The sequence below is a fragment of the Lampetra fluviatilis genome, chromosome 34 (assembly GCF_964198595.1).
Source record: "Lampetra fluviatilis chromosome 34, kcLamFluv1.1, whole genome shotgun sequence".
In the NCBI taxonomy this organism is placed as follows: domain Eukaryota; kingdom Metazoa; phylum Chordata; class Hyperoartia; order Petromyzontiformes; family Petromyzontidae; genus Lampetra; species Lampetra fluviatilis.
This window is the reverse complement of record NC_136308.1, coordinates 10,594,368-10,622,066: the sequence shown is the minus strand read 5'-3', so window position 1 is coordinate 10,622,066 and position 27,699 is coordinate 10,594,368. Positions and strand designations below refer to the sequence as shown.

At 52.2% G+C, this 27,699-nt stretch overlaps 1 protein-coding gene across 1 annotated transcript; it reads right to left on the bottom strand.

Moving 5' to 3' along the window:
• Positions 1 to 140: 140 nt before the first annotated feature.
• Positions 141 to 27,122, bottom strand: GRAMD4 (GRAM domain containing 4). Its single transcript, XM_078872505.1, has 20 exons — positions 27,089 to 27,122; positions 21,390 to 21,490; positions 20,358 to 20,688; positions 19,113 to 19,212; positions 18,249 to 18,411; positions 17,687 to 17,748; positions 17,167 to 17,308; positions 14,542 to 14,567; positions 13,987 to 14,078; positions 10,780 to 10,871; positions 9,626 to 9,674; positions 9,232 to 9,306; positions 7,614 to 7,657; positions 6,217 to 6,326; positions 5,792 to 5,943; positions 4,083 to 4,221; positions 3,697 to 3,790; positions 3,271 to 3,355; positions 2,643 to 2,711; positions 141 to 371 (listed from the first exon to the last, which is right to left on the bottom strand). Exons 3-20 carry the CDS (start codon positions 20,670 to 20,672, stop codon positions 183 to 185), a joined length of 1,998 nt encoding a protein of 665 aa, XP_078728631.1. The 5' UTR covers positions 20,673 to 20,688; positions 21,390 to 21,490; positions 27,089 to 27,122; the 3' UTR covers positions 141 to 182.
• Positions 27,123 to 27,699: the final 577 nt, after the last annotated feature.

The window sequence follows — 27,699 nt, the reverse complement described above, 5'->3', positions numbered from 1 at the left end:
GTAACCGGGTTTCTATGCGAGATTTCCCAATGGATTCTTTGCCTCACAACACAACTCCGAAAGCACAATCGGGAAAAAACTGGCGATTGAAATCGGAAACGATATGGGGGGTATACAGATGACACCGACACACAAAGGAGTACAATCGTACGTGTATTTTAAAACACCATCCTCATGCACGGTCACTTTTTACAAGCAGTCTTTGGCAAGGTGTGCGGCGATGCCGACCCGTCGAATTTAATGCCGGCGGCGGAGGGTCCGCGTGGGGGGGGCAGCGGGGGTGGAGGCGGGGGCGAGCCAATCCGCGAGTACTGCTCCATGATGGCGTCGTAGGCGTCGTCGCGGTGCACCATGGCTCCAAAGATCAGGGGCTGCGCGCGCACGGGGCGATCACGACACACACAGCGTGTAAACTAGGGTCGTACGTACGTATGTATAACTTTTTTTCGCACCCATACGTAGCCAACCGTGCTAATCAGAGGTGCGGGGGAAGGCCAATTCTAAATATGGAGTGGAAATCCAGAGGACCCGGAGAAAAATACACGTTACCACGGGGAGAGAGAGACAAGCAAACTACAAATATATAGGTGTTGTCAGGGTCGGCATCGAACCCACGACCTCCTCTTCATCTTCTTGGTTCTTTCGGTAAAGTCACGTAGAAGGGAAGTAATAAAATAATAAAAATAAAACATAATAAAACAATTCTCACGACGTTTCGGCCACAACGCAAGCAGCCGTCCTCAGGCGAAGAATGAGAACATTATCAAGCTAGGAGCTTATATAGGTGTAGCGAGGAGGAGCGCCTTAACAAAAGAATGTGCATATGAAGAGGAATTTAGCATACCAATGGGCAATGCATAGGAGGTGGGCGGAGGGGTTTCAAAGTCCCATTATGCCCATGCATTATGCAGGATCAACAGCACCACGGGGGGGCGCAAGGAACAGCGTTAATAAAGGAAAGGAATGTTAGTGATATGTAGCTGCATTTGCCAAACAACCACGTAGAAAACCAAAGTGAAAACTACATAAAAAACTAAAATATAAACTGATACTTACTATACTCTACAATAAGCTGAGTTACTAACAACAAATAATAAATTACAATTCTACGTCGTAAGAAGTATATAATATACTTCCATCTAAACTTTATTCTCTTAGCATATACAGTACTATATACTGCCATAGATAAACCCAACATTAAATTATATACTGTATTGCTGTAAACCACCCTATACTTTATACATTTTAATATAACACTATGTATTATTCAACTCACCCTAATGTGTATCGAAATGGTTTATTACGTCCTTCCAATGATTGCTAAGCCTGAATCCATCTTCTCGGTTAAAATTGTCTCTGTGTTTGTATATGTGGATCGCCTCATGAACGAATCTCTCATGATAGCCAGATGGCTTGCAGAGAACCTCCGTCTTGGAGAAGTCAATGTCATGTGAGCCCACTGAGTTGTAACAGTGGTCTGCCACGGCTGAGGTAGGACAAACACCTCAGCCGTGGCAGACCACTGTTACAACTCAGTGGGCTCACATGACATTGACTTCTCCAAGACGGAGGTTCTCTGCAAGCCATCTGGCTATCATGAGAGATTCGTTCATGAGGCGATCCACATATACAAACACAGAGACAATTTTAACCGAGAAGATGGATTCAGGCTTAGCAATCATTGGAAGGACGTAATAAACCATTTCGATACACATTAGGGTGAGTTGAATAATACATAGTGTTATATTAAAATGTATAAAGTATAGGGTGGTTTACAGCAATACAGTATATAATTTAATGTTGGGTTTATCTATGGCAGTATATAGTACTGTATATGCTAAGAGAATAAAGTTTAGATGGAAGTATATTATATACTTCTTACGACGTAGAATTGTAATTTATTATTTGTTGTTAGTAACTCAGCTTATTGTAGAGTATAGTAAGTATCAGTTTATATTTTAGTTTTTTATGTAGTTTTCACTTTGGTTTTCTACGTGGTTGTTTGGCAAATGCAGCTACATATCACTAACATTCCTTTCCTTTATTAACGCTGTTCCTTGCGCCCCCCCGTGGTGCTGTTGATCCTGCATAATGCATGGGCATAATGGGACTTTGAAACCCCTCCGCCCACCTCCTATGCATTGCCCATTGGTATGCTAAATTCCTCTTCATATGCACATTCTTTTGTTAAGGCGCTCCTCCTCGCTACACCTATATAAGCTCCTAGCTTGATAATGTTCTCATTCTTCGCCTGAGGACGGCTGCTTGCGTTGTGGCCGAAACGTCGTGAGAATTGTTTTATTATGTTTTATTTTTATTATTTTATTACTTCCCTTCTACGTGACTTTACCGAAAGAACCAAGAAGATGAATCCCTGCAGTCACGAAAGCTTTAAATCGAAAAATCCACGACCTCCTGTATACCTGGAAAGGTAGTTAACATCTCGCCGTGATATTAATCTTTTCACGAGACGATGTGACTTTTTTACAACGTGAAATTATAAAAAAGTAATTTTCATGACCTGGCGGTTAATGCCATATCACTTTCCTGTTGATATACGATTTTGTTTCGTGTTCATTACTGTGTTGTTTTTGTGCTTTGCCGAACTTCCAGTGGCAATAAAATATTACTCCCCTTCTTACCTTCACCGTGTCCGGGGTCTTGATGGAGATGCCCATGCCAGCCCCAGGCAGCATAGACAGCACCTTGTACTGGATCACACAAAGACAAAGATCTCTCTGTGTAGCCAACACAGACTGTTGGGGCAAGTGCTGATATGCACAATAACAGTGCACAAGAAGGTGATGTGACCAGCAACATGTGCGGCAGCCTTTGTATCCACAGTGATGATGTTTGCTGGGGCACAACGCAAGTTCAGATGCTACTAATGTTAGCCATGGCTGGGAATTTAATTCTGGTGGTTGGGTTTTAACCGTAGCGTTCTTCCCACTGCACCACCACCCCACCAAAAGAGAAAGATGCCCCGTATAGTCTTAATAGACTGTTGGGGCAAGTGCTGTTAGTGATCTCCTATGAAGAGCAACACGGCACACGAGGGCGTGGGTGGCTAGCACCGCGCCCGGCCGCCTTTGCCTCCCCAGTTGCGATGTTTACACACCGCACCAGGTAATCATTTGAGGCTGAGTCGACCTATGGGAGGACCAGGACCAGTTCGGAAATTCGTTATCGATGTTGGCCGTGAGCGAGAATCGCACTCGGGTCGCCGGGTTCATAGTGCAGCGCGTTGACCGTGACACCACGGCACCGTACCTTCTGTACTTCGGTGATGGACTTGAGGCTGATAACTTTGTTCTTTTTGGAAGATACCGACCTGGTGTTTTCAAAGCATAGGTAGCTGCAGAAGATGACACACGCAACACTGAGCTCAGATCTTGGCACACGGTACACCGTAAGCAATGGATACACGGCGACTCGTCCAGTATCACACTCGTTTATGAGAACTCCAATTAATAGAAATGAAAGCTATGCGTTTGGTTCATCCGAAATAGATGGAGAGCCACGTAGTTTTAGCAGGACTCGAAGACAACTGTAACTGAGAGTTCATCTCATATAGGTGGTTCAAGGTGGGCGAAGGTGGACGAAGGTGGGTGTAGGGGTGTGTAGGTGGGTGTAGGTGGGTGTAGGGGGGCGTAGGGGGGCGTAGGGGGGCGTAGGGGGGCGCAGGCGCTGGCTTACTTCGGCGTGACGTAGAGGAAGCCACTGCGGATGTAGTCGGAGGAGATCCTGCGGTCTCGCTGGATCAGGCAGCACCTCCACCCGCCCTCACACACTGGGCAGTGGTGGTGGGACGGGGGGGGGGGCAAGGAGGAGGAAGAGAGAGGAGACGCAGACACCGTGACCATCTCCACGCGCCTTAACTGCTGGTGCCCGAGGAAACCGCACTTCCTGCCCAGCGGTGCACGTCGCGAAAAAACCGCTCGCGCGCTCCTGTCACTCCCCGAACCCAAGCCGCGCTTTATTTGATCCACAACCCCCTGCGTCAATCTACCGCCCGGAATCCAAGAGACCGGCACGACTCCCACCGTGCCGAGTTCCCCCCGGCGCACGCCGAAGTCGCGTACCGGGCAGCGGGCGCTCCGAATCGGGGAGGCTGAAGACGGCGTGGAACGAGCGACGGCGGGGGTCCGACGCCTCCTCGGCGCTGCCTGAACCCAGTAGGCCCTGGGCGCTGCTGCTGCGGCCCAGGTGACCGCCACCACCCTGCGAGTGAGGGACAAAGGGCGACGATGAGCGGGCGGGGGGGGACAGCTCTCGCCAACGTGCGCCGATTACGAAAACGTACGCCCCACCCCCACCTCCCCCCCCCCACCACCTTATAGAATGACAACAACCACAATGACAACTTTAATCTGTAAGCCGCTAAATCATGTAACCCGACGTTTGGAAAGCGCCGCGTAGTTGGAAGAGTACATGTTGGACTCCGAGCAGGGGGAAAGCGAGAACTAGGGAGGGTGGATCGCACGGTCGGTCAAATCAATGCCTATTGGACATTTGTTTACCTGTCCTACACTTTGCACTCTTATCATGTTTCGTATTGTTGTTGTTGTAACGTTCTGACCCCGTGCCCCTACTGGATATCTAAAAAAAGAGCTTCATAGCTCTTTGGATTCCTCCAATATGAATGAATATTCTGATTGCGAGATGAGTTTTAAGTCGAGGCTTGAAGGTGGGTTAGTGAGGAGGAGTTGGAAGAGAGCCGACGATGAGTGGGGAGTGAGTTCCGGAGGGTTGGAGGGCACGGCGACTGACCCAAGCGACCAGCAATAGTCGACCGGAGCGGATGTTGGGTGCGGAAGATGCCAAGGAGTCGGCCGAGCGAAGATAGTGATTGGGTTTGTGCGATGCACCCGCACCTGCGATTATCACGGTTGACTACGTACGGCACATACGTACAAACTATGCACCCGCTCCACATGGAAACCGTACAGTCCTACCATCGTGTCTCTCTCTTCCCAAGTTCTCATAACCATGCTCAATTCCAAAACCGTATTAACTCTTATCTGTTATACCCTCAATATTGCTGTTTCTTTGCGTCATTTGGGCCTGTCCTCAGCAACTGTGATATATAAAATAACAACATTGCACATCCATATATTCACACCACATAGAAATCTTACAACAACCATCCAATAATTTTGATTTTAAGCTTTCGTGACTGCAGGGATTCATCTTCTTGGTTCTTTCGGTAAAGTCACGTAGAAGGGAAGTAATAAAATAATAAAAATAAAACACAATAAAATAATTCTCACGACGTTTCGGCCACAACGCAAGCAGCCGTCCTCAGGTGACAACCAGGTCCGTCGAGGCGACAGAGTCAGACTCTGTCGCCTCGACGGACCTGGTTTTCTTCTACGTGACTTTACCGAAAGAACCAAGAAGAACCATCCAATATTTTTGGAAATTATACATGCGCACCATACATAGAGTCGACCTAAGGGTTGTCCAGGCCTGGTTTATAAAATTTTCACGAATATTGACTGTAAGCGGGAATAGAACTCCGGCTGCCAGGTTCAAAGCGCAGTGCGCCCAACCACTACACTACAGCGACCCACACAACCGTGATCCAGAGGCAGATCCAGAAACTTCTCGAGGGGGGGGGGGGCAAAATGTCAATCTTCTCAATTAGGGCCCCCAATATTAATAATTATTAAAAAAGACATGCAATATGTTTTCTCCCCCTTGGATCTGCCACTGAATTAATCGCAACTGTGGGGGCGTCAGTTTGTGCGTGCGCGTGTGTGCGTGCATGCATGTGTACGTGCGTGCGCACCCTGTGCGTGCTGAGAGCGGGGCGCTCGTTGCGCTGGGCGTCCGTGGGGAGCTGCTGCCACAGGCGCCGCGCCGTGTCGTACTTGAGCCGGATGCTGGGGAAGCGGTGGAACACGGGCGCCACGAGGAATGCGCGCACGCCCAGGCCAAGCCCTGCCACGTACGGGTGCAGGCATGGAAATGAAAGGGGGGGGACAAGCAGGTACGATGCACGCTGGCACGACGGATAGAAACACGTGGACACGACACACGGGAACACGTGGGCACAACACATGTGAAAATGGGGGCACACACAGCACAGTCAGCTCAGCACTGTGCCATCGCTCGGTGTAACGTGTGGGGTTCGCGCTCATCACACTTGCCCCAACAGGGTTGAAACGGGGGGGCCCCTACCCATCCGTGTGCGTACGTTGCGGCGTGAATTACCGAATAGGGTCCAGAGAAGGGGTGCGGGTAGGATGCTGGAGGCCACGAACGCGATCCACAAGACCCGGTAGAGTTGCCGGGTGGCCTCGAGGTCGGCCCACATGAGCAGACTAATGGAACAGACAGTGCCACGGGGTGATGGACACCGGTCACAAAATCATGGACACGACGGTCAGAGGTAACGCAGCGAGAGACACACAGAGGACAAGCTTGAGAGCGTGAAACAGGTGCTCGCGGTTTGTGCACATTGGGATATGAAGTCCGGATGCGCCGTTCATATTCACACAAACTCACTATGTGTTGTTACTGTTGTTGCTGTTGAGAATTATTGGTAAATAACATGAATAACCAGGCCTCTATCGCTTTGACAGAGTGCTCTTGCTAATAACAGCCCATTTGTCAATCCACTGCTGGATGGAGGGCCTCCCCGTGCTCCAGGATAAATAAAGATTCTGAGTCTGGATCACGGCGAGAGGGAGGGGGGGTTATATGACTATACTTCACCAGACTGGTCAGTGGGGGCTGGTGAAGGCGGGGGGGAAATGAACGTGGGACCATACAAGTGGAGTACAGCAATGGGTGTTTCTGCGCCGCCCTCTGCTGCCCATAACGTAGCCCCCCCCCCCCCCCGCAACAACCTCCAGCGACCGGACCACAGTAAGCGGCGGTGGCCCATCCCACCGCTGTACAGGCCCAACCCTGCCGAGCAGGCGCCGAGGATCCGACGACACGAGGCCACACCACCGATCAGCACGGTTGGCTACGCTCAGGTCAGCTGATTTACTCATCATTCCAAAGACAAGACTGTGATGATGATCTACATGAGACATGGAGCCTTCTGCGGCCAGGCTCCCCGCAGTTGTGGAACCCATCAGGGATTCCGAGTCTGTATGTCACTTTTTAGATCACAGTCTTAAAAGTCACCTATTTGTACTGCAGGACATCCCTGTAACTTAATATTTCAAAACCAATTCTGTTATCTTATTTTACTACTCTGCAATGATTATTATTATTATTCTTCTTTGCTTTCATCATAGTTCATTTTATTGTAAATTCGAGAGTCGTCACTGATATTGTTATCAGCTTTCTATCTCGCTTAGATTGTATCTTTGTGAGTGTAGTTTTATTTTCACGTACAGCGCTTCAATATGAAAGGCGCTTCATAAATTAGAGGCTATTATTATTACTACGTACGGTTGCGAAATAATTTCAACATATACGCGTACATATGGGCCTTGTCACGGCGACGTCATGCATCTAATTCGTGAACGTGAATCAACTCAACTTGATCCGAACTTACAATGGAGAGCAGCGCTAGAGTGAGACGACGCGAGGTGGGGAGGTGAGGTCACGAGTTCATGGGGGGCAGGGGCAGAAGGTAGGGAAGAGCCACTTACTTTTTAATCTTCTCTAGAATGTCAGCCACTTTGCCGAAGAGGTTCTGCACACGCACAGACAGCGTCGTGCTCGATTGCGGTGGTTGAAGCGTCACTGAGAGCTGGGTCTGTTATGATGATGATCAATCGACGAAAAACTGAATGACTGCTTGTGTGGTCCATTAATCAGGCCACTTCATAGAAGGTGGATGCCGGCCAGGGCTGGAAATGGGAATAAATTACTGAGGGCGCTCATCAATGCCCCCCCAACCCTTCGCTAGATCTGGACGCAAGGGGTGGGGGAGGTGGACATGAGCATTGACTTGTAAATTTAAATAGTTTTGCCTGTGTCAGCGCATTCATTGAAAATAACAAAGCAATGTTACCTATTTGTTAAGTATATTTCTAGACCCTTTACACAATTGTATTACATATATTTTCCTCCCACGTAGCTTTCGTGAGATCCAGAGCGTGACGGATGGATACTTGAAAGTTGTATAACTATATACACCCCTAGATTACTCGCCGATACACATTTGTCCCTGGTTCCTTCTGGGTCCAAATCTTCACTGCCACCAAGGTGTTCAAGGTCACTCCTGTCCATTTTCACCCCTGCCGTGGACACAAGCTGTCTCCCGAAAGAGGGAAACCCCCTACTACAAGCCATGCCCAGCGTGACGAGGTTGGTCACGATGCCGATGATGCCAACAAAGCCCTCCCCCCTCGCCCCACCGTCCAGCCGTCACCTCCTGTCCGGGGGCACGCGTAGGCGCAGAGTCGGTCAGTTATTATTTTAAAAGATTTCGTGCTATCGGTTGTTTAGCCGAGCGATTGACTGCCGCTATTGTGCTGCCATCTCTCCCACGCGTTGTCGGGTCGGACCGCGTGTTGTTCGGTGCGACGTCCGACGTTTCGCCCCGCGTGCTGGGCACTTACAGCTCGACGACGACGACATAAGAGGTTGGTACCAGAACGATGTATCACTGCGTAAGCGTATTGGTGCAAGACAGAGGATAGCGGCAACAAATTACGAAATGTGATGGACACCTACTATGGGCTATCTGCCCATGGATCGTGATGTCGATGACGATGATGCTGGGGAGCTTCTTCTGAACAGAGTACAGAAGTCCCTCGGTTAACGATTTTCATCCGTTCCACAAAAACTACTGCAAACCGAAATAACTGTTAATTGAATAGAGGAATTCAATTTTTAAATAAGCACAAATCACCGAGTCTGCAAGAGAGCCGTTTCCACTGCCAAAACAGAAAACCTAATAATGTAAGCAAGTCCAGTCGAGGTCTAAACGCTCATAAATGGGCATCGCTGATTGGCTGAGGGCATGGCTCATCCCCACTTACGGGCGCTCGGATTGGCCGAAATTGGTACCCACGTGCATAATGTAATCACATTACCGTTAATCAAAATAATGTCAGTCGAAACCATGGGGATCCTATGGGGGGCATTAAACGTTAACCGCAAAAACCGTTAACCGATGGCACTATTAATCGAATGACTGCTGTAGTGAATTTCTGAACTAATCGGATCGGCCAGCTGTAAGGTGTGGGACCGTTAGGTCGTGGGCGGCGCGGGGTGCCGATGTTGCCGTGGCGACGTTCGGTCCGACGCCGGAGGTCTTACCTGCGCTCTCTGAGCGACGTCCAGGACCAGCTGGAACTTCTCCGTGACCGAGAGATCGTCCCGCGGCACCTCGGGCTGAAACACATGAGCGCAACAGACAATAATATCCCCCGTGTAAACCTTTAACAGATTGTTGGGGCAAGTGCTGTTAGCGAGCACCTATTAAGCCCGGCACGGCACATCTATATTAGAATCTGTATGTAGACGTGAGGGCGTGATGTGGCCTTTGTCTCCCCAATGCTGATGTTTATACATTGCACCGGGTACTCATTGAAGGCTGAGTCGACCTACGGGTGACCCAGGACTTATTCAGGTACCACTTGCCAACAGTGCGTGTGTCTGTCTCAGTGTCCCCATCTCCCCATCATCTCTGTGAGAAGCTGCTGGGGCTCACTTCAGGTGTCACCAGAGTGGGGACGATGCTCCAATGGATTTTCCAGCCCCTGCTCACACACACGCACAGACATGCAGACACACGCACGCACGCACATGCACACCAGCACACACAAGAACACGCGCACACACGCACGCGAACATACAACAAACACATGCACACGCACACAAACGTACACGAATACACGCACACAAACACATACACACAACACACGCACACATAGAGAAAAAAATAATTAACAAGTCTAAAGACAAATTAACGAACAGGACACATGCGAATGCATGGAAGCACGTTCGTGAATATGGAAATGCACGTGTGGGGAAGCGGTAGTGGAGTGGTTAGTGCCCTGCGCTACTGACCGGGCCCTGGACCGCCCCAAGGTCAACTCAGCCTTAAATGGCTACCTGGTATAGTGTATCTAACACAATGCAGCGAGGCATAGTGCTGGCCACCCAAATCGCTTGTGACCCTTGCGGCCTGCATAGGTGCTCGCTAACAGCTCTTGCCCCAACATGCTGTTAAGGGTAGACGTGGGTTTTTTGGCATCAGTAGCGTCGTGGTTATCGCACTACGGTACGAACGCCAGCAATCACAGCTCAATTCATGGCCACAGCTCACATCGGTGGTGAGTGAAATCTGACGCGATTCTGGGCCTGCCCTAGGTTGGCTCGTCATGGTGGCAAGATGGTGCCACGGTGGCGAGATGTTAACTCCCTCGCCTGGTGATACAGAAGGTCATGGGTTCGATCCCGACCCCGACGCCTGCATATTTGGAGTTTGCATGTCTCTCTCCCCGTGGTGGCATAGATTTTTCTCCAGGTCCTCCGGTTTTTTTCCTCCACATTTAGAAACACGCGTTTAAGGGTATTTGGCTGCTATAAATGTCCACGTGATGATAAGCCACTTCGTTGAGCAATCATTTGTGGCCAGGTCGTTTCTGAAAAAGAGCTATATAGCTCAGTGGGCATGACCTGGTAAAATAAAAATAGTTCATCGTCTATAGCCTCAGCCTTTAACGAGTACCTGGTGGGGAGTGTAAAACCATTACCGCCAAGAGGGGAAACGCGACCGGGCGGGAACCGTGACCACACCACCCGCTGTTGTGCCACACCAGCATCGCGAGGTGCTCACTGACAGTCCTTGCCCCAACTCACTTGGCTATGAGGTAGTTGAGTGAGAGTCGAATAATGGCGAAGAGCAGGAACATTGGCACAGCCCAGCCTTGCCACACAGCATACATGTATACCTGCAGACGTCACACACACACACACACACCACGTGATCACCACATGGCACGTACCACACACACCACACAGCATACATGTATACCTGCAGACGTCACACACACACATACCACGTGATCACCACATGGCACGTACCACACACACCACACAGCATACATGTATACCTGCAGACGTCACACACACACCACGTGATCACCACACAGCATACATGTATACCTGCAGACGTCACACACACACACACACCACGTGATCACCACATGGCACGTACCACACACACCACACAGCATACATGTATACCTGCAGACGTCACACACACACCACGTGATCACCACACAGCATACATGTATACCTGCAGACGTCACACACACACACCACGTGATCACCACATGGCACGTACCACACCACACAGCATAGCATACATGTATACCTGCAGATGGCATACACACACCACGTGATCACCACATGGCACGCACCACACACCCATATGTATTGCACGGCACATACCACACGTAAGAAAACACATTCATGATTTAGTTTTTACATACTACATATACAAAAAAACAAAGATCCCCCTGTATAGCCTTAATAGGCTGTTGGTGCAAGTGCTGTTAGCGAGCACCTGTGAAGGCCAACACAGCACACGAGCGGGTGGGTGGCCAGCACCACGCCCGGCCGTCTTTGTCTCCCCAGTGGCGATGTTTACACACTGCCCCAGGTACTCATTTGAGGCTGAGTTGAGCTAGGGGAGGCCCAGGACGGATTCAGATAATCGTTACTGGTGTTGGCCGTGAGCGGGAACTAAACTCTGGTCACCAGGTTCGTAGCACAGCGCGCTAACCGCTACACCACCGCTCCCCACTACATATATACCACACACACACATCATATGGCACGCACATATTACCTAGCACATACCGCACACACACACGGACCACACAAGCCACATGGCATGCACACCAAACTCCAGACACTGACAGGGATAACTGTTCACCTGTAGTTAGGGTGTTGTTGTTCTCATTTTTCCGATATTGCTTTTGCTTTTATTCAGAGCACGAATGTCATGAAGAAGTCAGAGAGAAAGGCGAAAGAACGGAGAAACGAGGGAAGGAACAGGGGTCACCGGTAAAAGCGAAAGAGATCGAGCGGACATGGGCAGCATGCATCAAGAGAACAGCTGACGGGACACGAAATCTACCGAGGAGTGGAGACCGAGAGAAGGGAAGAGAAGCAGTGGGAGGAGACAGCGGAAGAGACGGCGGCAGTAAGACGGCATCGCAAGAGGTCGGAGGTCGCTACTGGACAGAGCAGCTGGGGGAAGAGGAAGGAATGGGAGAAATGAGGAAAATTTTGCAGAAAAGTGGGAAGTTACAGCTGACAACAACCCTTGGGTTTAGACCGAGAATGTCGAAGTGGTTACCTAGGAACACTGCACTTTACTTATCATGGGAAACGATATCAGATGGCAGTAATAACCTAAATATAGGCATGTGAACCGAGTTTGCCGTGTGTGTACGTGCGTGTGTGTGTGTGCTCGTGTCCGGGTGTGTATTTATGGGCCAAGGAAGATAAAGAGCTCCCACATAACCACCAGCCCCTCGCCAGCCCGACTGGTGAGACAGTGGTTAGCACAGTGGGCGACAAACCACAAACCTGGCCACCCGAGTTTGATTCCCAGCCACATGGCGAGCATCAGTGCCGAGTGACATCACAATGAGTCCTGGGCCTAAAATGACTATCGGTCACCGTGTGAGTAAACATCTGCCCTGGGTGGCGTCGTTGGTGTGGTTCTATCCACACTTGTGCGCCGTGCCGACCTCAATGGGTGCTTATTATAGCATTGCATGCCCCAGCAGACTATCGAGGCTATATGGGGGATATGTATTTGTGCAAATACATGTGTGTGGGGGGGTGCACGCCCGTGTTTGTGTAGGAGGCTCGTGAAGGATGCTGCTGCTTCTGGGCAGTTGGAGGCAGTCTTCCTCAAGCGACAACGGAGGGCGGCTAAAACGCGACGAGGTGTAATTGTGGGGAACACAGGTGGTGCATCTGCCAGTCATCTCAGTCAGTCAACCCATGGCACATGGGCCTGTAGCGTGACCACCTATCAGCGAGCCTTTAACACTTCAAGTGGCCTCAAAGTGCACATAGCCTGGTACAAGCGCTGTAGTGGCATCAGCAGCGCTTGGTGGCGAATGGCAGCTGTTGTTGTTGTGCATGTGTGCATGAGTGCACGTTAATGCATGTGTGTGTTTCTGCTTATGTGTGCGAGTGCGTGTATGTGTGCAGAAACGGTTAGCGCTCTGCGCTTCAAACCCGGCAACCCGAGTTGGATTCCTACTCACGGCCAACACCAGTACTGATTTTATTTTATCAGTCCTGGACATCCCCTAGACCAGGGGTCGGCAACCAAAATAACAAGAAGAGCCATTTCTTTCCAATTCAGTACAAAATTCAGTATTTCAAGAGCCGCAATGCATACGTACATATCGTCAAGAAGCAGCCCGTAAAGAGCCGCATGCGGCTCCGGAGCCGTAGGTTGCTGACCCCTGCCCTAGACTTTCTCAGCTTCAAATGAGTACCTGGTGCAGTGTGTAAAAGTAATCGCCACTAGGGATACAAAGGGCGTGGTGCTGGCCACCCACCCCCTCGTGTACTGTGCCGGTCTGCATAGGTTCTCGCTAACAGCACTTGCCCCAACAGTATGGTAAGGCTATATGGGGGATCTTTCTCTTTGTGTGCAGGAAGTGGTCATGTAGCGGTTAGTGAACCTGATAACCCGAGTTTGAATCCTGCTCACGGCCAACATCTGTGACAAATATCTGAACCCGGCCTAGTCTCTCCTAGGTCAACTCAAAGAACCAAAGAATAATTCCTGCAGTCACGAAAGCTCCAAAATTAAGACTAAATTGAGTACTTGGTGCCAAGTATAAAACTTGAGCACTGGGGAGACAAAGGCAGTCAGTCAGGCGTGGTGCTGGCCACCCACGCCCTCGTGTGTCGTGACGGCCTTGTGCTCGCAAACAGCACTTGCTCAAACAGTCTGTTAAAGGCAATACGGGGGATCTTTGTCTGTGTGCGTGTGAGTGTGCTTGCACATCTGTGCGTGCGTGTACACACAACAAACGCGATGGCGGACGTGTAAATGGACTGCCACACGGAGAGTGCCTTGAGGTTGCGCATGAAGAGAGACACCGGCTTAAAACCTCGGCCTGGCACACACAAGCACACGCACGGGTACAACGAGTGAGCCGCGCTCATCTAGGCAAACACCAGCGTCTGTGAAACATAAATCAGTGAAGATGCGTGTGTGTGTGTGTGTGCGCTCGAGTAGCGCTGGGGGGGAGCGGTAGTGTAGTGGTTAGCGCGCTGCGCTATGAACCCGGTGACCCGAATTCCCGCTCACGGCCAACAGCATTGACGATTATCTTAATCGGTGCTCGACTTCCCCGAGGTCGACTCAACCTCAAATGAATACCTCGAGCGGTGTGTAAACATCGCCACTGGGGAGACAAATACAGCCGGGTGTGGTGCTGGCCACCCGCCCCCTCGTGTGCTGTGCTGGCCTTCCGAAGTGCTCGCTAACAGCATTTGCCCTAATAGTCTATGTCAGGTTACACGGGGGGTCTTTGTCTTTGGTGTATGCGTCTTGTGCCGAGAGGCAAAGCTACTTACGCACTCTCCGCATGTTTTCAGTGAGCCTGTGGGCGTCAAACACAACGGAGTCACCATCGAGCAATGCCACACCTCAACCACACCTGTACACGTTTGTCAATCCACTACAGGACGAGGGCCTATCTACACCGCTAGGCCATACGTCACCGCGCTGGTCAGTGCAGGTACGTGAAAGTCGATGGAGTACAGCAGAACATTCCATTTTGCCCGCTCTGCCCCTCTGCTGCTCACAATGCCGACTGCACCAGTTTTCTCCATGGTGGTCGCCCCGCCAAGCACTATCCAGGCTCAACCTTGCTTAGCTTCTGAAGTCCAAAAGGACTGTGGCGCGTCACGGGTGATTTGGTCAGAGGGCGCACTCTGCAACTACATCACCCTATCATCACATTGTCCCAACATTCCATTTGCACGCTGTGATGCTGACGGTGTGTTTCATTCAGAGCTCATTCATTAAGCACCCCGTGTTAGAGAACAGCCTCTGGAAAAATGCTTCATAGAACTACTTCTGAGCCCCCTTCACCCGCTCGAGGGGCCACATCTTCCCACATGCCCTCCTATGGCGATGCTCGTTGCACGGCAATGAAACTTAAGGGTTTGGTCCTCCAGAGCTGGGAATGCCGCTGCTGGTTAAAATGAAAAGCAAACTTAAAGTGAATATTCTATTTCTGCGCACGATGGCAGCAACATGTTCAGGCACTGAATGCCAATGGAAAGCTTTACTGGGCACGAGGAGAGGCCTTCAGGAGAGAGAGAGAGAGTGTGGGTTTGCTGTTCCTCCTCTGTTGAAGTGGGGCAGACCACAGTGAGCTTACTATGCGGGCCACAAATTGGGTTGAATGGCCCCAATCACATTGCTGTGGCTTGTATTTAATTTTCCCATTCATGGAAGTGATGTGCGCATAAGGCCTGCGGTTGATTTTCTGCTGCGGTTGATGGTCACACCACTGGTGTCATCGAGGAAGAAGAATGTGAAAGCCAGGAGATGCAATGTTTGGGTCTCGAATGTGGTATCCATTCCGGACGTCCACGTCGTTCCACTCTGTTCAGTGATTATTAATGTGCTATTTCTGGTGACATGGCAGGGACCAACCAGTTAATTTTCAATCATTATTTGAATGGTAACTTTTATTTTGTAATAATGGACTGTGATAATATTTTAATTACATTTTTATAATACATTTTTTTTAAATAAATAATAACATAATTTGCATTTATTGACGACGAGGCTGGGACAACCAATTCACTGCACTTGAAAACCCAATTAAATAATTGCATCATAAAACATGTGTCCAATACAGGAAGTGACTAACAGTTGCTCTTCATTGGTCATAGAAAGTCAACCCTTGTTCAATCAAATAATTAATACACTCATCGATGACAGCTCCAGGTGCTGGGTGTAATATGACGTGGCAGGTTGGTGAGAGGTGGCAGCGGTGGCTTGGGGAGGCCTTCATCCAGCAGTGGATTGACCACAGCTTTTAGCACGGTTGGCTACGTATGGTGCGAAGAAGTTCAACGTACATACATATGGCTGCCGATGATGATGACAAGACTTAGACAATAACTATTATCGTATTGGTCACACAGCTGAGACAATCGTTTCACTCACTACACTGGAATAAAAAAAATAAACCTGCTTCAATGACTGGTGACTGCCGAGGCTTCGGTGGCATGATGTCAGCAGGGCTGGTGACCCGATGTGACACGGCACCGCCGAGCCACGCGGCCGCCTCGTCACGCTATCATCATCGTGACATGGCTGTCACAGTGCGCATCCTCAGCACGCCTGCACTGATCAGATCCCCCCCCCACCCGACCCCACACACAAGAAGGAAGACACTGTCCCCTACCAATAAAATTAACTGCGCCCATCTTGTAGCTGCACGCCCGGAGCTGTGCGTCCAGAGGTTATATTTAACGCAAAATACGATGCCAAAAGACTTTTATGTCAGTCAGTGGCAGCGGGATGATGCTGCTGCTGCCGCTGCTGCTGCCGCTGCCACAGCGGTGGCCCGGTGAGCACAATGGACTTGCAACGCAGAGGTCGCCTCTTCGGATATCCCCAAGCGGGAGTAGAAACAATGGAGCAAGTTTCTGAAATTCCCCACCCCGCCTCTACCCCTCGCCCCCGCCATTCCCACCCCTGTTCACTCAGCAGTATAAATGTGTTCAGAACGTTGAGTTACTTGGCATGTCCAGCACCTGCGATTAGCACAGTTGGCTACGTACGATGCGAAAGAACATACACACGTGGTGGGGTATCTCTACCAAGATACATCTGGCCATTGTGAAAGGGTAGGCCGCAAATACCCTCTCGAGGGCCTTCTCGAGCTCCCTCTGGTTTAGGCGCCTTCCACCAGCAGCGGCGTGAGCCAGGCAATTGCAGGGCCGCACCTCTATCGTGACCGAGTGTGCGGTGACATCACTCGAGCGCGTCTTGACTAACGCAGCACCCTGTGGCGGGTGACTACGACGACGGATTTGTCGGTGCCTCACTTCACCGCGCCGTGTTCCCGAACTGCTCGGCGAATGCACCCGATTCTCGTCAAGACGTCCGAAGCCAAGCAGGTACCACAGGCCTGGCAAGTACGAGGAAGCAGGGGGGGGTTGGAGAACACGGGTGACCTGCGTCCGCTGAGTGGCTCGACGGGCTCCGGGGCCGGGGGATCCGGGTTGGCGCCCAGCTCCGACGAGAGGGCCGTCAGCGCACGGCGCCAGCGCAGCCGAGCCGGGCCCAGGAACCCCCGCGGTGGAGACGCCGAATTTGCTGCTCGTACGCACGGGGTGGGGGGAGGGGGCAGAGAGGGAGGCAGCCGGAACACCAGGCCACATTTACCTCAACCACACCGTGGGAAAATGAAACCTTGCAGACCAAGCCACACCGCAGGAAGCCACGGAGGACCGCAACACAGCGGGGTGGCCAGGAGTGGCGTGGTTTTGAGCAGTGTTGGGAGGGGTGGCGTGGTGAGGCATGGTGTGGCTGTTGAGCAGTGTGGTGCGGAGTGGCGTGGAGAGCAGCGGGGAGGTGGTGAGCAGCGGTCTGGTGGTGCATAGCGGCGAGGCGGTGAGGAGTGGTGACGTGGCGAGAAGCAGTCGGTCTAGTACCGAGCAGCAGTGAGGTGGTGAGCAGCGACTGAGGCTTCACCTGAGTCTCTGGAGTCCTCTGCCTTTGGAGGCGCCGGTATTGCGCTGCCTGCGTCTGAAGCCCTGAAGCATGGACACAGAGACACATGGAGACACACGGAGTCAAACGGAGACACGCGGAGACACGCGGAGACACGCGGAGTCACACGGAGACACACGCAGTCACACAGAGCTAGGCGGAAACACACGGAGTCACACGGAGACACACGCAGTCACACATAGCTAGACGGAGACACACGGAAACACACGCAGTCACACAGAGCTAGACGGAAACACACAGAGACACACGTGGTATGCCCTGATGGGCTTTCGTACAGGGGTCCCCAGCAGGCGTCTCTGGAAGAGTCCCTGGTGCGAGTGGGGTCTCTCACCCCCCCGACCCCCGTGTAGGGGTGCCTGGTGTGAGTGGGGTCTCTCACCCCCCCTACCCCCGTGTAGGGGTCCCTGGTGTGAGTGGGGTCTCTCACCCCCCCTACCCCCGTGTAGGGGTCCCTGGTGTGAGTGGGGTCTCTCACCCCCCCGACCCCCGTGTAGGGGTGCCTGGTGTGAGTGAGGTCTCTCACCCCACCGTGGCGGTGGTGGCGGTAGTGGCGGTGTTGGGGGTGGCGGCCGCGTTCTCGTCGCGCAGCCTCTGGAGTTCGCGCTCGGCCTCGCGGCGCCGCTCCTTCTCCTTCTCCAGCTTCGCCTCCAGCCCCGAGTCGCCACGCAGACGCTGCAGCTCCTCCTCTGCGCGGGAGACACGAGCGGGCGCTGCCAACCGTCGCCCGAGCTCTGCGGCCGGATATGTTTGAGATGTTTTGCCGACTCCATTTCTATGTATGTGTGATTAACTTCTTTCGCACCGTACGTAGCCAACCGCACTGAACGAAAGTGAGAATTAATGAGTGTTGAACGTTGCCACAAATTCTTCTTGCTTCTCTTACACAAATTATTAAGTGGATCCGTGCGGAACAATCGTGCCGGTTTTCGGCAAACTAGCCGTGTACATTTACAATGCCGCAATTAATCAACTGCATCAAACGCACGTACGCATGCATGCACGTACGCATGCTTGCACGTACGCAGTGGTGATGGTTACACACCGCACCAGGTGCTCATATAAAGCCGAGTCGACCTAGGGGAGGCTTAGGACTTGTTCCAATATTCGTCACCGACGATGGCCGTGAACGAGAATCGGAAACTCGGCTCGCCAGGTTCGTAGCGCAGCACGCCAACCGCTGCCCCACCACTCCCCGGTCTCGTGAGCGCACACGACTGAGCGGCAGCAGCTCACGAGTCCACGCGCACGTCCGCTGGCGCGTCGATCCGAGTCGTAGTCGTCGTCACGCACCAGCGAACGCGTGGCACATGCCACGCAACCGCCCCACGCCGCACCCACGCCGCACCCACGCGCCCGCGTGCATCGCGTGGGCGGTGCCGAGACTCACGCAGGTAGTATTTCTCCAGAAGAGCAATCTCGAGGTGACCTTTGACTTCGGACAGCTTGTCGTTGTCCAGCTGCTCGCCCTGTGAAGTGCCGAGTGTCTCCTGCACCATCAGCAACCACACGTAGCCGCGCGTGCGTTAAACCCTCAAAGAGATAAAGGTCTCCCCTTATAGCCTTAAGGCTCACTGGGGCGAGTGCTGTTAGCGAGCGCTTTATGAAGGCTGGAATGGCTCGTGAATTGGCCACTGTCGCGAGAGTTGTGTCCGGCCAGCTTCGTCTCGCTCCCCGGCGCTGATGTTTACACACCACACTAGGTACGCATTTAAGGCTGAGTCGACCTTGGGAAAGGCCAGGACCGGTTCAGTTATCACTATCCAGACACTGAGCTAAGCATTGCACCACCACTCCACCACATTAAACCCTGCCACACCTGGCTATTACATCCTGACAGTCGTATGTAAGAATAATAATACTGTTTAAATTTACATATACTGTAACATCGTCATTCACGCAAATCGCCTATAAAAACGCACAATTAGAATTTGTAATGCAGCAGACTTTCGCACAGAGACGCAGGGGAAACCAACAGACAAGAAAGCGCTCGAGAAGGCATCCGGAACCGGCGTATATATTGGCATGTTTAGCAAAATTATTCAGTGGACTCGTGTGAACAATCGCATGTGCTCGGCAAGTGATTTTTTTTAGTTTACAGTGCCACAAATTTATAGCTCCATCGTTGCAAGCTAACGTCGTCAAGGCTTTTCAACGATTGTAGAACAAATACACCGAGTGCATGTTTTATAGAGGGGGAGAAATGATGTAGCTTCGCCTCTCGGTATTGATCACCGTTACAAATCACTCCATCGGGATCACACGCAGCATCAATCATCGCACACCCTCCTGGCAGACGAACGCCAGCTTGCAGGCCAGGTGCCGAGCCACCTTGTGCCGCACACGGACAGCTGCCACTGGGGATCCCCTTGGCTATACTACGCAGAAGCAATCATCGCCCCCTTCTGGCAGACGGATCCCTGCTGGCAGACCAGGTGCCCAGTTATCTTATGCCGCACTGTGGGGGGGGGGGGTGGCCTCTGAAATGCGTTTGAGATGGGATGCGACGAGGTGAGGCGAAGCGCTCTGTGACATCCCGGAGGGTGATGAGGGCGGCCCTATCGAACGCGAATCACCGTCACCGTCGCCACCACCGTCCGTCCCCGCCGCTACTCTATAGATTGGCGCGCCGTACCGTTCGCCCCGGCTCTTCGTCCTGCTCCATGTGCAGGAGGTCGGGCGTGCTGCGCGACACCCTGGAGAGCTGCGCGGGAAGGGCGCCGGCCAAGGCGGCGGCGCCGGCGGCAGCGCCGCCGGCGGCGCCAGCCACGGCAGCGGAGTCAGCCGACTTTGCGAGGCGTAGCGGGGGGGACGGAGGAGGCTGGGGAGGGGGTCCGTCCTCGCCAGAGCCCAGCTCGTTGTCGGACGCGTACGGGGAGTCGAACAGAACCCCCTGGGGCGCCGACTGCCCCGAGCGGAAGCCCATTTTCTCCCGGAGTCGGCGGCGCATGGTGCTCAGGCGGCTCCTGTGGCCCGGGGGATGAGGATCAGTTGGGGGGTCGAAGGTGAACGGGCGAACGAGTACAGATTCTGTGTTGATATAAATACAGTGAGGAGATGGCAACTGGCCCAAATCTATAAAGCATCACGCACCCGGAGACGCGCACGGCCCTGACAACACTCGGCGCCACAATCAACACCACTCACACGTCACACACAGCACGGCACCACTAAGTGCTCACACGCACACACTGACACAAGACACAGATCTCCTGTATAGCCTTTCACACACTGTGGGGGCAAGTGCTGTTAGCGAGCACGGCACTCGAGGGAGTGGGTAGCTAGTACCACGCCCAGTCACCTTTGTCTCCCCAGTGCCAATCGTTTACACACAACACCAGCTACTCATTTTAGGCTGAGTCAACCTAGTGGAGGCCCAGGACCAGTTCAGATATTCGTCACCGATGTTGCAAACTCAGATCGCCGTGTTCGTAGCGCAGCGCTCTAAACACTGTGCCACCGCTCCCCAAATATGTCGACACTACCGCACACCTACCACACACACTCACTCACACTTAGACCGCATGCCTTACCACACACCTATCGCACTCGGACCAACAGCCCTACCTGCTCACACACACGCACTTACCTACCACAGCACACATTCACACCGTGATCCGCGCACCCACCTATTCATAGCCACGCTGCAACACACCTACCCACCGACCTGCGAGAGCCCGTGCTTGTATCCCGGGGGTGGCTGGAATCCGGTCGGGCCGGCCACACCCGGCGCGCCTCGTCCAGGCGCGCGTCTGCATCCAGTGCGCGCTGCGGGGAGGGGAGGCGGGTGATGCGGAGGCGGCACGGTTAACCCGGTTATATTTATCCCAGCCCCAAATATCCAGCAACATCACGGCCACGATGTCGGTTCTCGCAGCCTCTGCAGACATCCCCGAGACGCCGACGCTGGGACACTGATGCCGGGGCCGCCAGTGCTGGCGGCACCGGCGCTGAGGCCGCCGGTGCTGGGGCATCGACTCCCTTCGTACGGCTTTTTTGGAACAGCAGCAAATTTTATAAATGCATGTCTGGGTTCTTCAGCGAATCGATTGGGTGCGCCGTAAGTTGATGGTCGAATCGTATTGGTGCTGACACTGAGACAATTACATTCACAACAGGGCTGTGAGGTGGCCAGCAAATGGCTGTGTGGCAGTGGACTACTGAATCCATCTGTATGCAACATTCAATGTTCACTTTGTACACGTGGTGGGTATTTTCCGGCTTATTCCAGTTTCCTGCCACGTGAAGCCAAACTCTCATCGATGAATTTCATGGCCAAACAACGCAATGTCGCAGCACCCTTCTGAGAAAGTCTTGACACTCAGACACTTTCCAGCTTTAATAACGCCCATTCTTCATCTATCTCATCAGCTTATTGGCAATGATTGGGTGTCGAATTAATTTCCACATTGGGTCTCTTTTTTCTTCAACCGGCATTCCCGATTCACTGAATCTCACATCTTTCTCTTATAGTTTTATTTTGCCCGCTGCACCTACCCCCTCCGGCTTTTCTGTCTTTTTGTGGATCACACAAATGTTGCAAAACCTCCTTCCCGTGGCCGTCGAGGTCGCAATGCCCTGGCTTGTCAGGAAAAGGAGGACAGCAAGTGGATTAATCTGTGTTGCCCCCCCCCCCCAGGAACGCATGGGTTTGAACTCCAGTTTCCTCCCACAGATATCAACACTCGTTATCGGAGTTGGCCAAATATCTCAGATGAGGGCCACAGAGCTTGGTCAATTATTTTCGCCAACAGATTCTGGCTGCCTTCCAACTCCTGGGTGGTTTCCTGCGCCTCTGAATCTCACGAAAAAACTGCGCACTTAAAAAAAGCTTCGTGCGTTTATTTATTTCTGGACAAAATTCCCTCTGGAGCGGAGACCGAGAGACGATCAAAGAGATGCAGAGATGGGGCAAGAAACGGAGGCAGCGAAACGGCATCACAGATTTCTGTGGCCATTACAGGGGCAACTGGGGTCAGTCAGGAAGGGAGTTGCTGACTGATAGCCACAACAACAACAGCGACTCTTAACAGTTCCTAGAATCTGCCTTGCCCACTACGATCTCTCCCTCTCTCGCTCTGGGACTGGGGGCACTGCAAGACACCGACGTGAGCCTTGCTGTGAATTGAGAGATCACCAAGAAGCCCCCAAAACTCCCGTATAGCCTTGAGAGGACAGTCTGGGCAAGTGCTGTTTGCGAGCACCTATGAAGGGTGGTACGGCACACGAGGAGGTGGGTGACAAGCACCACGCCCGACCGCCTTTGTCTACCTAGTGGCAATTTTATATATTGAACCAGGTCCTAATTTGAGGCTGAGCCGACCTAGGCGAGGCCCAGGACCGGGTTCAGATATTCGCCACTGTTCTTGGCCATGAGCGGGAATCGAACTTGGGTCACCAGGTTCGTAGCGCAGTGCGCTGACCACTGCACCACCGCTCCCTACAAACTCCCTCCCAACAACAATCGCCGTTCACCATGGCACTTGTGCTATTCTAGGTGCACTTTGAGGCATCATTACAACCGTCTGGTCTACAGGACGAGTCCCGGTGGAAACTCCCTCCCACACACTCACCCAGAGACCTTTTTCTAACCTGGGCGTGATCTGTTTTGCAGTGTGTGGGTGTTTATGGAATCTGTGAGTGCATGTGTGTGCGCGTATCCATATCCGTGTGAGTCAGTCCCTGTGCTTTTGTAATCTGCATGTGTCCGGTTGTGTACTGGATATCTGCGATTTGTTTTGTACGTGTGTGATTGTTTATGTGTGCATCAGTCCTTCCGGTCTAACTCTGTGTAAATATATCATTGCGTGTAGATGTCTACTTTTATGTGTGTTAATGTATAACCTGCGTGTGTGTTAGTGTCTTGTTTTATATCGGTGTGTGCGGTAATGTCTAATTATTAGTAAATGTCCTCGCCGATCTTAGCCCTTCCCTAGTGTCAGCTGAGACTTAATAAGTACCAAGTCGTGTCTCTAAAAAAAAATCATCACTGGGGGAGACAAAGACAACCGAGCCTGGGGCTCGCCACAATACCGATAACCCCGCTTGCCCAAATGATCCGCTGACTATTTGTGTTTGTGGACGTACACGCTGCTTGTCCTGGGTGCATTGGGAGACTGCTGGATGCGAGGTGGTCGCCATCCAAGAACTATCCAGGCTCAGACCTGCTGAGCTTCCGGGAACTGGGCACATTCCAGATGTGCTGGTCATGCCTGGCCAACTCGGTAGGCATTCGGCGAAAACCTGCGGTTTTCGAAGTTGACATTATCCCAACACGTTCCTCAATAGCACTGGGATAAAAAGGCCAAGACATTTTATGTATCTAATAAGTGACGACGTTTCGTGCCCATGGTCCTTCTAACACAGAGTAGGACACGGAGACACAAGGAGGGGAATTTACCAAAAACGTCGCCTTTTGTGTCCTTGTCGCGTTACCAGTTTGTTGCTATTTGTACAGCAAGTGTTCATCACGACCAACTCAGGGGGTCATCACAAACACACGTTCATTTCCCACGCGGTGACTTTGGGTTTAACCAAAACAAAAAACAAAGATTCCCCCGTGTAGCCTTAATAGACTGTTGAGGCAAGTGCTGGTAGCGGGCACCTATGAAGGCTGGCACGGCAAACGAGGGGGTGGGTGGTCAGCACCATGCCCGGGCCGCCTTTTTCTCCGCACCAAGTACTCATTTGAGGCCGAATCGACCTAGGGGAGGCCCAAAACCGGCTCAGATAATTGTCACTGATGTTGGCAGCTGTGAGTGGGAATCGAACTCGGGTCGCCGGGTTTGAAGCGCAGCACACAGAGAGATACAGAAATTAAGAAGAGCCATTGTCCAAAACGTCGCCTTTTATAACACTTGTACAGTGTTACTAGTTCCTGTTGCTATGTGTATAGGACGTGTACATTCTGAAAAAACACAGGGGGGGTCACCACAAACACACGTTAAATGTCCACGCGGCTTAACCCACACAGACACACGCACGCACTCTTTAGAGTTTAGACAAACCATGAACGCTTGAATAGAGCAGCAAGTGGGTTAGCCCGAAAATCCATAACGCAGTTTTTTTTTGTTAGATCACGTAAATATGTGTCATTTTCACCCGCCACCATCCGACACAGCCGACTAGTAAGGGTTGTCACGTAAATAAAACATGACAATTCGTTACTAGTACAGCACGCCGATGTGTTGGAGAGCCAAGCCACAACATTTACAATCTGAGTACGACGTTTCGGCAGTAATTACAACTAGCTTCATCAGGCAACAGTCAGATTTGTGGAAAAACCCTCCTGTTTTCTGCTGACTGGCAAAACGTCGTAATCAGATTGTAAATGTTATGGCTTGGCTCTCCACTACACCGGTGTGCTGTACTAGTAACGAATTGTCATGTTCTATTTACGTGACAACCCTTACTAATTGGCTGTGTCGGGTGGTGGCGGGTGAAAATGACACATTTATACTGGTAGGAACGAAGTGGATATATTTACGCGATCTAACCCCCCCAAAAAACCCCTTTATCATGGATGATATTGGTCGAGAAAGTCTCCTAGTCGGTGTGAAGCTAGCCCGGCAATGTTTACAGGAACTGATCTTTCTTTATCCACCAACGTGGAGGTCCCTCGGATCTCCGGACCGCCTTCCTCGAATGACTCCCGAGGTCAAGGCTCTGTTCCTCGGCTGGTCGGGCTTTTGCCAGCACTCTGCAGCTCACAAGCTCAGGAAACATCGCTTTGCCTGTGCTAATAATACAATTGGAGTCGTGAGCTACATTTGAATCTTGTTCTGGAAACTCTTTAAACTGGACTTTACCCCCCTTAGTTCCGTTTCGCCCTGCAGGCCCTGTGTATTTACTGCATTACATGCATGGTGGCGCATCGACGAATCTACCGAAGAAATTCTCCTTGCAAGCGATGATGGTTATTCCTCTTGTTACGACAACGCCACGGGCGCTGTGCGAGGCTGAGGAGCGAATGAGGAGGTTTCATGGCCATGCACGCTCAGATGGGCCCTCTGGCCAAAGTCACAAGAAATCAAAACTACAGAAAACTGGCGACTGGTTTGCTGACCGCCCCATTCATTCACAGCAGACGCTCGGGGCAATGGTATGCACGCAAACACACAGTCACTGCGCTCAACCATCAGCGTGTCTGTGTGTGTGTCTGTCTGTGTGTGTGTCTGGGTGTGTCTCTCCGTCTCCGTGTTCACCTGATCCTGTGTCGCTGTTCACCGTCTCTCTGTCTCCGTGTCTCACTGTCTTGGCCCCCGTGTCCCTCTGTTCCTGGTGTTTGTGTGTGTCTGTGTCTCATGTCCGTCTGTCCCTGGTGTCTCTCTGTTCCTGGTGTTTGTGTTTCTGTATCCCCGTGTCCTTCTGTCCCCGTGTCCCTGTATGTGTCTGTCTCCCCGTGTCTGTGTCCCCGTGTCCCTGTGTGTCTGTGTCCCCGTGTCCCTGTGTGTCTGTGTCCCCGTGTCCCTGTGTGTGTCTGTCTCCCCGTGTCCCTGTGTGTGTCTGTGTCCCCGTGTCCCTGTGTGTGTCTGTCTCCCCGTGTCCTTGTGTGTGTCTGTGTCCCCGTGTCTCTGTGTGTCTCTGTGTGTGTCTGTGTCCCCGTGTCTCTGTGTGTGTCTGTGTCCCCGTGTCTCTGTGTCCCTGTGTGTGTCTGTGTCCCCGTGTCTCTGTGTGTGTCTGTGTCCCCGTGTCTCTGTGTGTGTCTGTGTCCCCGTGTCTCTGTGTGTGTCTGTGTCCCCGTGTCTCTGTGTCCCTGTGTGTGTGTCTGTGTGTGTCTGTCTCCCTTCATAGGTGCTCGCTAACAGCACTTGCCCCTACAGTCTGTTAAGGCTATACGGGGGATCTTTATCTTTGTCTGTCTCCCCGTGTCCCTGTGTGTGTCTGTGTCCCCGTGTCTCTGTGTGTGTCTGTGTCCCCGTGTCTCTGTGTGTGTCTGTGTCCCCGTGTCTCTGTGTCCCTGTGTGTCTGCGTGTGTCTGTCTCCCCGTGTCCCTGTGTGTGTCTGTGTCCCCGTGTCTCTGTGTGTGTCTGTGTCCCCGTGTCTCTGTGTCCCTGTGTCCCTGTGTGTGTCTGTGTCCCCGTGTCTCTGTGTCCCTGTGTGTGTCTGTGTGTGTCTGTGTCCCCGTGTCTGTGTCCCCGTGTCTCTGTGTGTGTCTGTGTCCCCGTGTCCCTCTGTTTTCTCTCTGTCCCTGGCCTCCCTCTCTCCTTCTGTTCCCGGACCCGTCTCTCTGCCCCGTTGTCCGTCCCTTCGTGTGCCTCCGTCTCCTATCCACCCCCACAACACTGTCCCACTCCCCCCCACTTCCGTGTCCCTGCGATGTCTCGGTTTGAAGGTCCCGCCACGACGAGGGTGTCCCGCACCCACCTTGCAATCTCTCCTCGCTCTCTCGTCGTCTTCCTCCTCCTCCTCTTCTCGCTCTCTCCTCCTCGCTCTGATAAAATCGCTGCTCCCAACTCTTCTCTCAAGCGTCGTTGTGACACCACCCCGGGCCGCTGTGTCGCTGTCACTGCTGCTGCTATCCTCCTTGATGGCGCTGCTGCTTCGCTGATGTGGTTTTGTTGTTGTTGTTAATCCGTCGAGTCGATGTCTCGCTGCTGCTCGGGGTAGGAGGAGCCCCGGGAGGCAGCGGAGGAGGGAGGAGGGACGGGGCGTGGGGAAGGGGGCACATTGGGGATCGATAACTCGGGCAGGGGAGCAGTGGGGCGGTCTAAATCAGGGAGCAGGAAGGGACAGAGCGGAGTTGAGGGGCCGTCCATAAATGACGTCACGCACCTGGGGGGGGGGGGGGGTCAGACATTTGTGACGATGTGTGACAGTATATTCTTAGGTTTTTTCGGTAAAGTCACGTAGGTAAAAAATTAAAATTAATAAAAGTAAAATAAAATAAAAATCAGGACGTTTCGGAGGCAACACAAGCTTCCGTCTTCAGGTGGAACCGTCACAGCCCGACAGCTGTATCAAGTAAATGAGAGATT